The sequence below is a fragment of the Manis javanica genome, chromosome 10, assembly GCF_040802235.1.
Source record: "Manis javanica isolate MJ-LG chromosome 10, MJ_LKY, whole genome shotgun sequence".
NCBI lineage: Eukaryota > Metazoa > Chordata > Mammalia > Pholidota > Manidae > Manis > Manis javanica.
In genome coordinates this window covers 101,895,708-101,909,081 of record NC_133165.1, presented here as the reverse complement: position 1 = coordinate 101,909,081, position 13,374 = coordinate 101,895,708, and the positions used below count along the sequence as shown (strand labels likewise).

Here is a 13,374-nt window from a genome sequence, read left to right as displayed (position 1 = left end):
GCTTCCATGGGGAGGCAGGGAGAGGAAAAAAGATGTTTTTTTTTAAATAATTGTGTGATCGTACGGTCGCGGGTTTGCTCCCGCTGCAGGGACCCGCTTCCCAAGCGCTGAGGGTGGCGAAAATGTCAATCGCGTCTGCTCGCTGGCGCACAGGTGGCCCTGCGCTCGCGCGGCTCCTTCCTCCGTCCAGGGCGGGCACCCAAGGGGCGCCTCCCGGGCCCGCTGCCCCGTCTCCTCCCCTCGGGCGGCCCTGGCCCGCTGTCCCGGAGCCCCTGCGTCAGGACAACGCCCACCGGGGGCGGTGGTTTGGCCATTGCCAGCGGGGACACCCTTGGAACCTCTCCCCTCCTCCCTGACGCCAGGTTAAAAACCTCAGCACACGCGTTGCTTGCGAACCTGCCTGCGGCTGCCCTAGAATTAGAGACCCCACTCGCCGCGCCAGCATGTCTGCCGAGGTCCTGGAGACCGGAGGCTTGGGCAGGAAATTCTCCGACGATGGACAGGTGAGCTAGGGCAGCCCTTGGCCGCGCAGGGAGGGGATCTTGGCCTCCAGGGGAAAAAAGTCTGGGGAATGTCTGGGCTCCCCACTCCCATAAGCTCGCCACTAATTCTGAATTCATTTGAACACAATGACCATGTCCAGGAATTCCACAGATAACACATGTCCTCAACAATTGTTTCCCAGTGGAAGAGCATCCACCCTGTGTGGCTTTCAGGGAGAGGAAACTGCCTTAGGAGTTGGGGATCTGGCCTCTAGAGCTGCCACGAAGTAGCTGTGTGTGTTTGGACAAATCGCTGTTCTTCTCTGTTGCCTTTTTCCTCTTCTGTGTACTGAAGGAGCTGGTCTTGAACGATCTGAAATGGGATGTGGGGGCCCTTCTAGATCTTCTCTTCCATAATGTTTCTAACGTGCTGTCTGCCAGGTATCAAAATAGAAAACTTGTGAGAAATTATATCCTTTTTTCACCTTTGGGAGAAAATGAGGCATGGAGAGGTCTCAGACCTACTCAGCTGGGGAAGGAGAAAATTAAACAGAGGAGAAAATGAACAAGATCTAGCTCTGGACTTGGAATATGAGAGAAACCTAAACGTGACTTGGGATAATGCCTGGCACGTATTCCATTCTGTAAGATTTGCTGCATTTCTTAGGTGAGCAATTTCAGAATACAGTGTTTAATTGGCACGTTTAATAGTGTTTAATAGACTCCAGGGTTCTGACATTAAGCCCAGCCCAGAGAGATAGAGTCTGCAGGCATCTGTCATCTGTAGGATTGGTGAGAACAATCGAGAGAACAGGGTGACTGAAGAAGAGAGGATTGTGGATGTCTCAGCATAACCAGAGAGACTGCAAAACTTTGGACTGAATTTTCCTGAGTCCCGAGGGAAAGACTTTCTTTGGAAATAGTATGAGGTGCTTGGGAGACAGAACTTTGTGTTGGAGAGGGACAGCGTGGGCGTCAGATCCCAGAACAGCTCCTGGCCCTATCATCATTAGTTTCTGTGTGGCTGGCAGTGGGAGGGGCCGCCACAACCATGGGAAGAGGTTAAGGGCAGTGATCTGGTTAGGGAACTGTGGGAGCTAAAAGCCTTATTCCCAGAGCACTTACAAGATTAAGAACCACAAATTGTCTAGGGGCAAAGAGGAGGGTTTAGATCATGCCCTGGTAAACACTCTGCCTCAAAAGCACAGTATTTAACTTTACAGAGCCAAAAATTTATGCATGTGAAAAATTGGAATAAAAATACCCATGTCCTTGGATTGATATGAAGGTTAAATGAAATAATATCTATAAAGCTCTTAGCACAATTTCTGGAGCATGGGAAAGTGCCAGTTGCAGCCAGAACTGCTTTGTCTGTTCAACCAAATGTGTCTGGAACTTTGGCAGGAGGGAGAAGCACTGAATCAAGCACAATGGCTGGTATAACTTCTCCATGGAGAGATGCTGGGCATGGAGTCGGGAGATGTGGGCTCTTGTCGGGGTTACTGAGGCTGCGTGTTGGGGATGTCATCTAACTGGGTGAACAGGCTTGCTCTGGTGTCTATAAACCTAGAGTGGGGGGTGTCAAACTAGAACAGTCTTTGGGATCCTTTCTATCTCTGACAGTCAGCAAAACAGAGTTTATGCCTTTTTGAAGCTCCCACCCCAGATGAACAGCACATGCTGGAAGTCATTCTGATAAAAGCCTGAAGGTATATGATTCGGCAAGTGCTCCACACGTGCAACAAGGGCGTTTGGTTCATTCATTCACTCAGTAGACTTCTTTAGCACCTACTTTACGCTGGATATGGCAGAGTGTCTGCCCCAGTGAAGGAGACAAACAATACAAAGATTAACTGAAAGAACGTATAATTGTGTATAGAGATAAGTGCTGTGAAGGAAAATAGAACAGGGCAAGGGAGTTGAAGATAAGGGGAACTCAGAAATCACAACTCTGAATGGTGAAGCCAGTGCTCAAACCCAGCTCTGATTCCAACACCTTGCACTCTCCCCTACCACACTGCATCCTCCTGCAGATAATTGCTGGACTACAGAGGTATAGTGTATTCATGGCAGGGTGTCTGCATCTCGTTTTCAGATGTCTTACATCTGTGTATAATAGATGCATGTGTGTATAATCACACACCTCCAACAATGACTCCCAAAAGCACTAAGATTCAAAGTCAGTGCCCTTGTAACATTCTTGCCAAAGAATACTCTTGCTTTGAAAACTGCTCTTTTCCAAAGGTAATAGAATATATTTGTTAGGCACAACAAGACAATCTATTTCTGTCGTTAAATGGATTTTGCTCAATGATAAAAATTCTTTCCACTTTGTATTTCTCAGTGTTTTCCTCAGATACTTTTTGAACTATATTATACCACCTCTAAGACTCTTTTATAGTAACCTGATTTGGTGTGGATGTGTCTATTAAGCCACATTTTGAGCTGAAGGATAGGGCCTTGTCTTTTTCATCTTTGTACCTTGCAGAGCCCCGATAATGCCTGGTACTGGGTAGGTACTTGTTAAAAGAAATTGAATTTATAGGGTGATTAGTGACATCAATTAACAAATGTAGCTCATTTTATTCCAAAAGACTTAAGTAGAAGAGAAAGTTCATGCTGAACTTTTCCTTGGAGGTTCATAGGAATGAGTCACAAACTGTGGAGAACATTTTAACCAAGTACATTTAATCCTGTAGGAAACCAGCTATATCGAAGACAACTCCAATCAAAACGGTGTCATATCACTGATCTTCTCACTTAAAGAGGAAATTGGTGCTCTGGCCAAAGTCTTGCGCTTATTTGAGGTAAGTACTTTATGCATTTCTGCCTTGGGCGATTTCATAGCAGACTTCTGTGTTATTTTCTGGTTAGGTGCAGTGAAGTCTGGATCAAGTCTGGAAGACTTAGATTTTCACCTCAGGCTCTTACAGTAACCAACTGTGTGGCCTTAGTTAAGTCTTTCATTCTCTCTGAGCTTTAGTTTCTCCATATGTAATTAGAATCATTCAGAATGACTGGTTGCACACCCAGGAAGATAGCCCTGGCCCCAGACCTCTTTTATCAAGCCTTCCTCAAACTAATAACTATCTCCTTGGTATTCCCAAAGTTCTTCTTATGTTTTATCACAGCACTGGTGTGCCTTGTTCAGTGTATACATCTCTGTCTGGGCCTGAGGATAGTTTCCTCAGGCAGGGAATCTTGGCTTAGCCATCTTTATATCTTTACAGACTCAGTATTGCATATACAAAATGTTCAATTAAGAATGAAATTACATTTAAATACAAGCAAAGGAAATTAAACTTTTTTTTACTCTTTTGTCCTGGTTTTTCAGAAAAAATGTGTTTGAGACAGTTAATTTTTACCCAGTGTTCTTCAATAAAATTTTATCTGGTGACTGAGTACATAAATAAATGGAGAAGAGGCAAATCTCCCAAATAATTTAAGTAGGTACTCTTTGCTCAAGAAAGAAGTGCATAACTCCTTATGTGTGAGCCTCACAGAGCATCCTCCATCAAGGACAGTGTGGAAAAGCAGGGGGGGAGAGGAACTTTTCAGTGGGAAAACTGAACAAACAGTAGCTTATCCAGGTGATCATGGTCAACATCAACAGTGACAGTTCATGGACCTTGATAGGGCATGGTGAGAATGACCCTTCACCGCTGTGGTCTCCCTCCCGAGACCTAGGCTAGTCATGGCAAGGAGCAGACGAATCGCAGGGAAGGGACATTCTACAAAATACCCCACCCATACTCCCCAGAGCTGTTAAGGCCATCAAAAACAGGGGATATCTGAGAAACTGTCACAGCCAACAGGAGCCTAAAGAGACAAGACCACTAAAGGCGATATGTTGTCTTGAATGTGATCCTAGGACAGAGAAAAGGTGTTAGATACAGAGAAAGTTTAGGTAAAACATGGTCTTTCAGTTATGGCCATGCACCAGAATGGCTCATTATTATAACACGTTTCACACTAATATGAGATGTTGATAAGAGGGGAAATAGAGTATTGGGCATCCTCTGTCCTATCCTCTCAATTCTTCTGTAAACCTAAAATTGTTCTAAAAAAATTAGAGTCTATTTAAAAAAAAATTAAACTTGGCTATCTGAAAGGGGGTGGTATGGGAGACAGGCATGTCTGAGTGAGAGCAAGCAATGAGTGCAGAGAAGACTGAGTACTCTCTGAATGACAAACTGTTCATGAGAAAGAACATATCTGTAACATGCTCTGTAACATGTTAGCTTTTATATTAGACAGTTAATCCACATTTCCCCTTGAGAGGTTAGGTCTTAGTCAGAGTTAATAAAGTGAAAAAATAGTAAATTAACAGGATGTTTTCAATCTAATAAATAAACCACAAGTAACTTAATTACCAAAACTGGATGAAATGCATTCAGTGTGTGTGTGTGTGTGTGTGTGTGTGCGCATTCATGTGTGTATACTCTGGGTGAACTTTTTAAAGCATTATCCCAAATCTCAACTGCCCTGGTCAATAGTGGTGTTATTATACCTATTTTACAGAGGAGAAAACAGAGGTAACTTTCCTGGGTGATTGGTGAAGGGTTGTTGTATTAATTTTTTTTTCCAAAGGTATTTCAGAAATTACTCTAGAAATTGTAACAGGCCAGCTCACCTTCCCTGCTTCTTAACAGGCTGGAAAAAATGCAGAGTTATGATATAATCATTCAAAATGCCTACAGAAAGGAGAATATCAAATTCCAGTGTGTGTGGAACTATATCATGTGATGATATCTGATCTGATCATCATTCGACTTGGTGGAGAAAGTATTACTCCATTTTATGCATGTGGGAACTGAGGTTCTGAGAGGCTGAGTAATTTGGTCAAGATCACACAGTTAATGCTTGGTGGAGATGGGACTGAACCTGGGATCATGGGTTCCAAAGCCCACCAGTTCTTTCTGACACCCTACACCTCTGCCAAATACAACTGTCCCTACACATCTGAATCAGTTCTGGAGTTTGATTAAAAATGGTTATCTCCTGCCCACAAAGGCCCTTCTCTGGGGGGGGTGGCGTCTGTCACCAGGTATTCTTTCTTTCTTTTAAATTAGAAAATGTGTCAAAGTACACGAAAATAACTACCCATATTCCCACCATCCATGATCTTGAAGTGAGAGAATAAAAAAGTGGTCAGGTCATGGAATCTTCAAGTTCTTGACCATCTTCCAATCTCAGCATTCCTGGGGACAGACACTGCCTTGCAGAGGGGATATCCAGACAAATACAAGATGTTTATTACTCTGTAGTTTGGACTGTAAGGCCTCGCTTGTGACCCCTGGGCCTGGTGAACAGGGCAGGATCATGAGTCAATCACGAGGGCTGCTTTGATCCCTCTGGCCTTAGGTCCACAGCAGCTATGAGCAGTGAAATGTTTACAGAGACTACTTTTCCTTCAATTAAAGTAAGAAGAGCTTTGAGTTTCATGGAGGAGAAAAAGTTCTTAAAACCCAAATGACTTTTTCATTTTATTTACACCTTGAGGTTTAAAATAGAGATAATGATATAAAGAATACCATGAAACTCAGTCTAAATAAAACATTGTATAAATGACTCAAGTCTGTGTACTTTCTCCCCCTGCATTCCCTCCTCAGAGGCAGTTACTAATCCAAATTTGATATGTGTTATTCCCATGCATCTGTTCATAATTTGATTTATAGATAACCATTAGTGAAATACGACATATTTTTCACTTTTAAGCTTCATAAAATTGGAATCATATTGTAACTCTTTTTCTGCAGTTTTCTTTCTTGTGGCGAGGGTGGTAAACATGGTTTTTGAGATTTGCCCAACTATCTTGCTCACACATTTTCTCCTTTATATATTCCATCATGTGACTATACTTTGTTCCTTTCCTATCTGTGGATATTTAGGATGTTTCCATTGTTTATTTATACACGTGGTGCTAACCCTTTTTTCACAGGTTTGATGGCCTATTTATTGAACAGAACTTGAAAATGAAAGCTGGCACTGTGGCTGCTAAACAGTTCAGAGCTGGCCATATCAGAGAAATAGCAACACAGAGCCTACTTTTAAAACTTTCATTATGATGTTCGATCTCACATTGGGAAAACTTAGACAGACTACTATGACGCATTGATGCCCTGGGAGTTGTGATTGCCCATCAGTAGCCTGAACAGGAGCAGGTCAGAGGGCCTTTTGCTCTTATCACTCTGGTGGCAAAAAAAGGTAGAAAGAGGAACACGAGAATAAGAAAGTATATTCTACTTATTTATTGTAGTTACTGTTTGTCTCCTTCAAGAAGGTAAACTCCAGGAGGGCAGGGAGTTTTCCTGCTTTGTTTCTTGTCTTCCCCCAGCACCTGGAACAGTTTTTGGCATACAGAAGATGCCCAGTTGGATGACTTTTTAAAAGCTCTTCGCTGTTCCCTGGAGACCAGTGATTTGGACATTCTTTGTGAGTGTCTTTCATGTTGCCTCCTGAAAAACCTCTGAAATAAGCCAGGATATAACTTCATGTGAGCTCTCCCTAAGACAGCAGCATATACTGGCCCAGGCTCTGATCTAGTCTTGTCTGAAAATATGCTCAGCTTTTTCTTCTCCTTTTTGAAACATGTTCTCAGGAAAGGAACAGAGCAAAAGGGTAAAGCAACTTATAAACTTAATGTGTTTTGCCTCCCAAGGAAATGTGTATCTGTATCATGTTGAAAGAAACAGAATATATTAAGTTCTTACTGAGTATCTGCCAATGAAACCAAAATCGTGTGAGGTGCTTTTCCTCTTCTGCTCACTAAGCTGCCAGGTCATATTATCTTTATCTCAAACATGCACAAACCAAAGTTCAGAATGACCAACTAATGTAACCAAAGGCAGTGAGCAGCAGTACCAGAATTTGAATTTAGATTAATTCCAAAACCCACATTCTTTTCACCATACCATCTCCTTTTCTCAAGGAATAAAACGGAGGAGAGGGCAGAACCCTAAGCTTTAGGTCAAGAAAAGATCTAAAAGGTCAAATGTGTTTTTCACCATTGTGAATTCTGTGTATTTATAGTTTTATTAAGAAACTTTTTCCTCAAGAATGGGACCAGAAAGAGGCTCTGGTCAATCCTTATTAATTTAGATTTTTCACTTCACTTGGCTTTTTTCTGCTCCCCACACTCTTCTCTTAAGAGTTTTGATTAATCAATGTATTACACTATCTTTTGTGCATAAATTAACTAGTGGGCCAATTATGAAATTGTCTTTGAAATGTTTAACTCTAAACCTTTCTGGCCTCTGCCCAGATGTCCATGTGAAGTAACCGAAAAAGTTCTTCCTTCATTCCTTGCCCACAGATCCAGTGAGTGTGTATGGGCCGGTTTGTAAACCTACACAGAGCCCTTGTTTAAAAATAAAAGTCCATTTACTAAAATGTGGCTATGATCATAATCAGATTTGGAGCATTGTTTCTAAAGCCTCTTTTTTGGTGTCCAAGGAGCTACATGGATCAACTGGAAAAACTCTGATAAGGAAATTGCATGCTAACCTAGGTTAATTATTAATACATTGGTCCAAATGGGAAAAAAGTAGTTTGAAGAAGTTGGCTGAGTGTTCTTAGCCAGAACCTTCACTCACATGTAAAAGACAGATTTTTCTTTCCATTAAATAGGTAATATTATAAGGCTTTTGACAAATAAATGGAAGTTCTACATAATCTCATCATAACTATTTTGATGCCTTTCACCCTAGTCTATTTTTTGGCTTGGGCATAAAGTTTAAAAATATGTTTAAATTATCACATACCTCTATCCATCCTGCAACTTTGCTGAATTTATTTATTAGTCTAATAGGTTTTTGGCGAAGTCTGTACAGTTTTCTCTATATAGTGTCATGTCATCTGCAAATAGTGACAGTTTTACTTCTTCCTTTCCAATTTAGATGCCTTTTATTTATTTTTATTTTCTAATTGCTGTGGCTAGGACCTCAATACTGGGTTGAATAAAAGTTGCAACAGTGGGCATCCTTGTCTTGTTCTTGATTTTAGAGGAAAAGCTTTCAGTTTTCACCACTGAATATGATGTTAGCTGTGGATTTGTCATATATGGTCTTTATTATGTTGAGGTGTATTCTTTGTATACCCACTTCATTGAGAGTTTTTAGCACAAATGGATGTTGAATTTTATCAAATGCTTTTTCTGCACCTATTGAAGTGATCATATGACTTTTATCCTTTGTTTTGTGAATGTGATGTATCATTGTTTTCTTTGTTGGTGTTACTTGCTTTTTAATAGTTGCATAATCTCCACTAAGTGATTACACTATAGCCTACCTAACCATTCCCCTGTTATGGGAATTTAGTTACTTGACAAATTTTGGTGAAATTTTTCCCCATAAATAAGGTCTCCAGAATTATAAAAACTGAGTCATTGGGCATGAATTGATTTATGGTTCTTCCCAAAGTGAGAAGCATCTCTTTGGCAGTGATATTTTGAGGGGTGGGATGTGGATGGTGAACACTAACGGCCTATAATCTGCCTTCCAGCCCATCTTCCTCCCTACACTCTTACCCACCCCCTATACTACCCACCTTCCCATACTCTTTGCAAATAAACACGCCAGTGGTGTGTCCACTCTTGGCTCTTGGCTTTACTGTATTCTCTGCTCTATGCAAGGTAGGAATTAGTTAGCTCTTCTTTTGAAGTTTCAACTTAGGTAAATAGCATGGGGAGCTTACCTACTCACTTTCTTCCTGAGCCAAGAAGAATGACATTGCTCTTTGCTCTGTTTAGGAAGTTACCTCTGTTTACTTAGAGAGTTTCAGAGCAACTGCTATCTCTTTATCCTTCCCTCCCAGCATTCTCTCTCTGTAATGGGGCCCTCACATGGGGTGACCTGGGCCACCACTGTTAAGGGTCTGTCCTTTGCAGCTGGTGCTCATAAATAAAGGTCCATCACATGCTTTGGGGATTATGAGGAAGAAAGAGCACTAAGGGTGTCTGAGTGGGGCTACTTATTATTGTGTTTACTATACCCAGAGGTTTTCACTTTTTGTGCATGGAATTGTAACAATAATAGTAAAAGCTGATATTTATGGAATGCTCACTATATCCCTGGCAGGAAAGGCAATGCGTTTAGAAGACCAATGACTCTGAGGTTAAGAAAAAATGGACTTTTCTCTCCTGCTTGGCAAAGCACCTTCATCTCTAATTTAATTTTTATATCTCCCTTGACCTCCTCAAAGGATTGTTGTGAAGGTCACAGAAAATAATTGTAAACTGTAAAGTGATAAGTGACAACATATCACTATTGTAAGTATCCATGTTCTCTTCAACCATATGCTGTTAACAATAAAGGAAAAATGATACACTTCTTGAACTACAAGGTTGATGCATTTCATTTTTTGAAATTGTAGAGTTGTCTGAATTAAACATTATTGTTTTCAGGTACAGTTGTTCATTTAAGTGTTTGAGGTCAGCCCTCCCTATTATTTGTTTATTTTAATAAAATGTAGAGGCCCTCCTTGGTTTTCTTCACTAAGAACAGTAAGTACATCAGTGACATCAGACTTTCTGAAAAAGTAGCAGATGCTATCAAGCATGCACATTTGAGGATCAGTTTAAGTAAATGACAATTATTTTTTCATGAGAAAACCCCAAACAGCTGAAGTATCACCAACTAAAGACACTGAAGTTGAGTAGCTATAATAAGTGATTATTATTTCTGTGACATTTAGTAAAAGCAGCCTTCTCAGTGAAGCCTCACGTGTCCATCCCATGTAACACTGCAGTCTGCTCCCCACCCCACCCCATGACTGCCCATCCCCTTAAACCTGTTCTGTTTCGTATTTTTTTCTCTTGGCCTTTATCATTATAATCATTATAAGATACTACATTAATCAGTTGTCTTTCGTTTGTTACTCATCTCCCACAACTTAAAATGTAAGTTTTATAAAAGAAAGTACCTTATTATGTTCTGTTCGTTAATGTATCCCAACCACCTGGAAGAGTGATCTAGCTACCTGGTAGTTGATACATATATATTTGTTGCATAATTTGCATGAAAAATAATTATATAAAAATATGAATGGCAATAATACTAGATAATTTTTTTTTACCATGTATTTTTACCATGTATTTAACAGTGCGTGTGTGTGTGTATCATCTCATCTAATATTCCCAACAAATTTATGAAGCAGCTTTTATTAATACTGCCAAATTACAGGTGGGGAACCTGAGGATTGAAAGCATAGAAGTAAATTGTCCAAGGCCTCATAGCCAATATAATGAAGAACTATGATTTAAACCCAAGAAATCTGACTACTGTGAATCTTATTCAAACCGAACAATAGTGTTGCTATATTATTTCTTTACTGAGATGTATTGTTGAGATTCTACGGAATTTCATTTGGGAAAGGAGGTGTTCCTACATGGACGTTTTTGGCAATCACTGTCCTGGACATTTGAACCAAACCAAAATCTTACATTTGCAACTCCAGGCCTTCAGCAGATTTCCGTGTGGTTAAATTCTGTGGCATTTGCACTGTTTCCCCCACCTCTTGCCATTTATTACTTGGTTTTGTGGGAGAAAAAGTAAACAACTTTCACAACTTTGAGGACTTCTACTCTTATTTTAAAAAAAAATCTCATTCTTCATCACTCTGCATTCATCGTGCTGTTCGTTTTGTTCTGGTTTTGTGTGTTTGGTCTGTGTTCATTCCAATAACTGTGCCCGTCACACTCCCAATTCTCTCTTCTAGGAGAATGACATAAACCTGACCCACATCGAATCCAGACCTTCACTTTCAAAGAAAGATGAGTATGAGTTTTTCACCTATCTGGATAAGCAGAGCACACCTGTTTTGGCAGACATCATCAGGATCCTGAGGCAGGACATCGGCGCCACGGTCCATGAGCTGTCCCGGGATAAGAAAAAAGACACAGGTAAGAAATTCTGCAACACAAGTGTCTCTGCCTTTTCTCCATAAAATAATGGCAAAAATAATATCTACCATGGAAAACCTTTGGGGGATTAAGTTAGAGAATGTAGGTTAGGGGCTAAGACAAGTGCCTAGCATATTTCAGACATTGAATACATATTAGTCCTTTTTCTCCTTTCTCAAGGTAGCTATTTCTTATAGAAGTAATTTTCTTTCTATTACTGCAATTTTTATCTATTTTTCATTCCTGGATTATTGTGCTCTCAGTTTCCTATCTTCAGAGGCAGATGCCTTGGGGGCCTGGGGTGCTTTCTGTGTAAATACAACTTCAGGACCAATTCCCTAGTTATCTCCACTCCAGCCAGTGGAAATTTACTCCTCTAAGAAATAGCTACCTTGAGAAAGGAGAAAAGGGGCTAATCCAGTTCTGGAGCTGGGGACCCCCTGTCGCCTTGTTTCTATGCTTTTCATTGTATCATCCAACTGTTTATTTGTCTCTTCCTCTAAATTCCGAGATCCTTGCTTGCAAGGAGAGTCTTTCAACTGTATTAACATCCTCAGAGTTGAGCATCCTGCTTAGTACACAATGCTCAGCAAATGTTCATGGACCAATGACTATATCTGTCAAGACTTGCTCTGCCCCTTATCTGCTTACTGAAGTGCCTGGGAGGGGAGTAAGGCAAGGGACTATAGGAATTATAAGTATGGGTTTGCATGGGGCAGCCTTTGGAGCAAGTCCTGTTTCTCCCACTTACTGGCTTTGAGACCCCCGACAAGGTCCTTTAACTGCTCTGACCTCAGTTTTTCATTGGGCTTTTGTGAGGATTGAATGGTATCACACCTAAACAGTACTTAGAGCAGCCCAACTGGGTAAATGGTAGTATTGTGGTTGTTATGATTATGGTTAGCCTAAAAAGAATACAGAGGAACAAGATGATTGCTTTTCAGGGTCCAAAGCATATTCAAATGAACTCTTTTTTAAATAGACTTTTTATTGTTTAAAGCAGTTTTAGTTTTGCAGAAAAACTGTGCAGAAAGTACAGAGTTCCCATATATCCTTTCTACCCCACTAAAGGGCCCCACTTATCCCTTTATTAACATCTTGCATTAATGTGATACCTTTTTTATAATTGATGAACCATATCAATACCTTAGTATTAAATAAAAGTCCACAGTTTATACTGGTATTGTGCTTTATATTGTACAGTTCTACTGGTTTTGACAAATGCATAATGTCACATATCCACCATTACAGTCTCATGCAGAATGGTTTCACTGTCCTAAAAACGCCCTATGTTCTACTTCCTGCCATACCTGCTTCCTGGGGCAGCCACTGTTCTTTTCACTACTGCATGATTTTGACTTTTCCTGCATATCATACAGTTGGAATCATAAAGTATGCAGTCTTTTTAGACTGTTTTCTTTCACTTAGCAACATGCATTTAAGGTTCCTTCATATCTTTCTGTGACTTGATAGCTCATTTCTTTTGATGATTGAATAATGTTCCATCTTATGGATATACCATATTTTATTTATCCATTCACCTACTGAAGGACATCTTGGTTGCTTCCAGATTTTGGTGATTGTAAATAGAGCCGTTGTAAACATTCATGTGCAGGTTTTTGTGTAGACATGCACTTTCAACTCATTTGGGTAAATACTTAGGAGTACAATTGCTGAGATAAACTATTTTTTTCCTAAATAATATAACACATTTTTTTCCATTGTAAAATCAAAAGTTTTTGCCAGAACACTGAAGACTTTAGGTCAAGATGATTTCAGGCTCTGTAACTGCAAAGAGCATTTGAATAGGCAGATACACTTTAAAATGATACAAGGACCCATCTCTGCACAGATGATTGAAACATTCTAAAACACACCCAAGGCCTTCCTAGGACATCTCTCCTTTTTTCCTGCCCTGTCCTCATGTGGCTGTAACCAAGACTCAGAAAACCATCTCAGGGCTCTGCCCTTGCTGAGTATTGACAGCAATGC

At 40.5% G+C, this 13,374-nt stretch overlaps 1 protein-coding gene across 2 annotated transcripts in view; it reads left to right on the top strand.

Moving 5' to 3' along the window:
* The first annotated feature begins 319 nt into the window (after nt 1-319).
* The window catches only part of PAH (phenylalanine hydroxylase), a 64,085-nt gene continuing 51,030 nt past the window's right edge, over nt 320-13,374 (top strand). Inside the window, exons 1-3 of one of the 2 annotated variants that reach the window (XM_073213725.1) lie at nt 320-503; nt 3,182-3,289; nt 11,199-11,382. In XM_073213725.1, coding sequence (XP_073069826.1) covers nt 444-503; nt 3,182-3,289; nt 11,199-11,382 — 352 coding nt within the window. In that variant the 5' untranslated portion in view covers nt 320-443. The remainder of the gene's footprint in view (nt 504-3,181; nt 3,290-11,198; nt 11,383-13,374) is intronic. The other variant, XM_037007122.2, reaches the window with a different exon arrangement.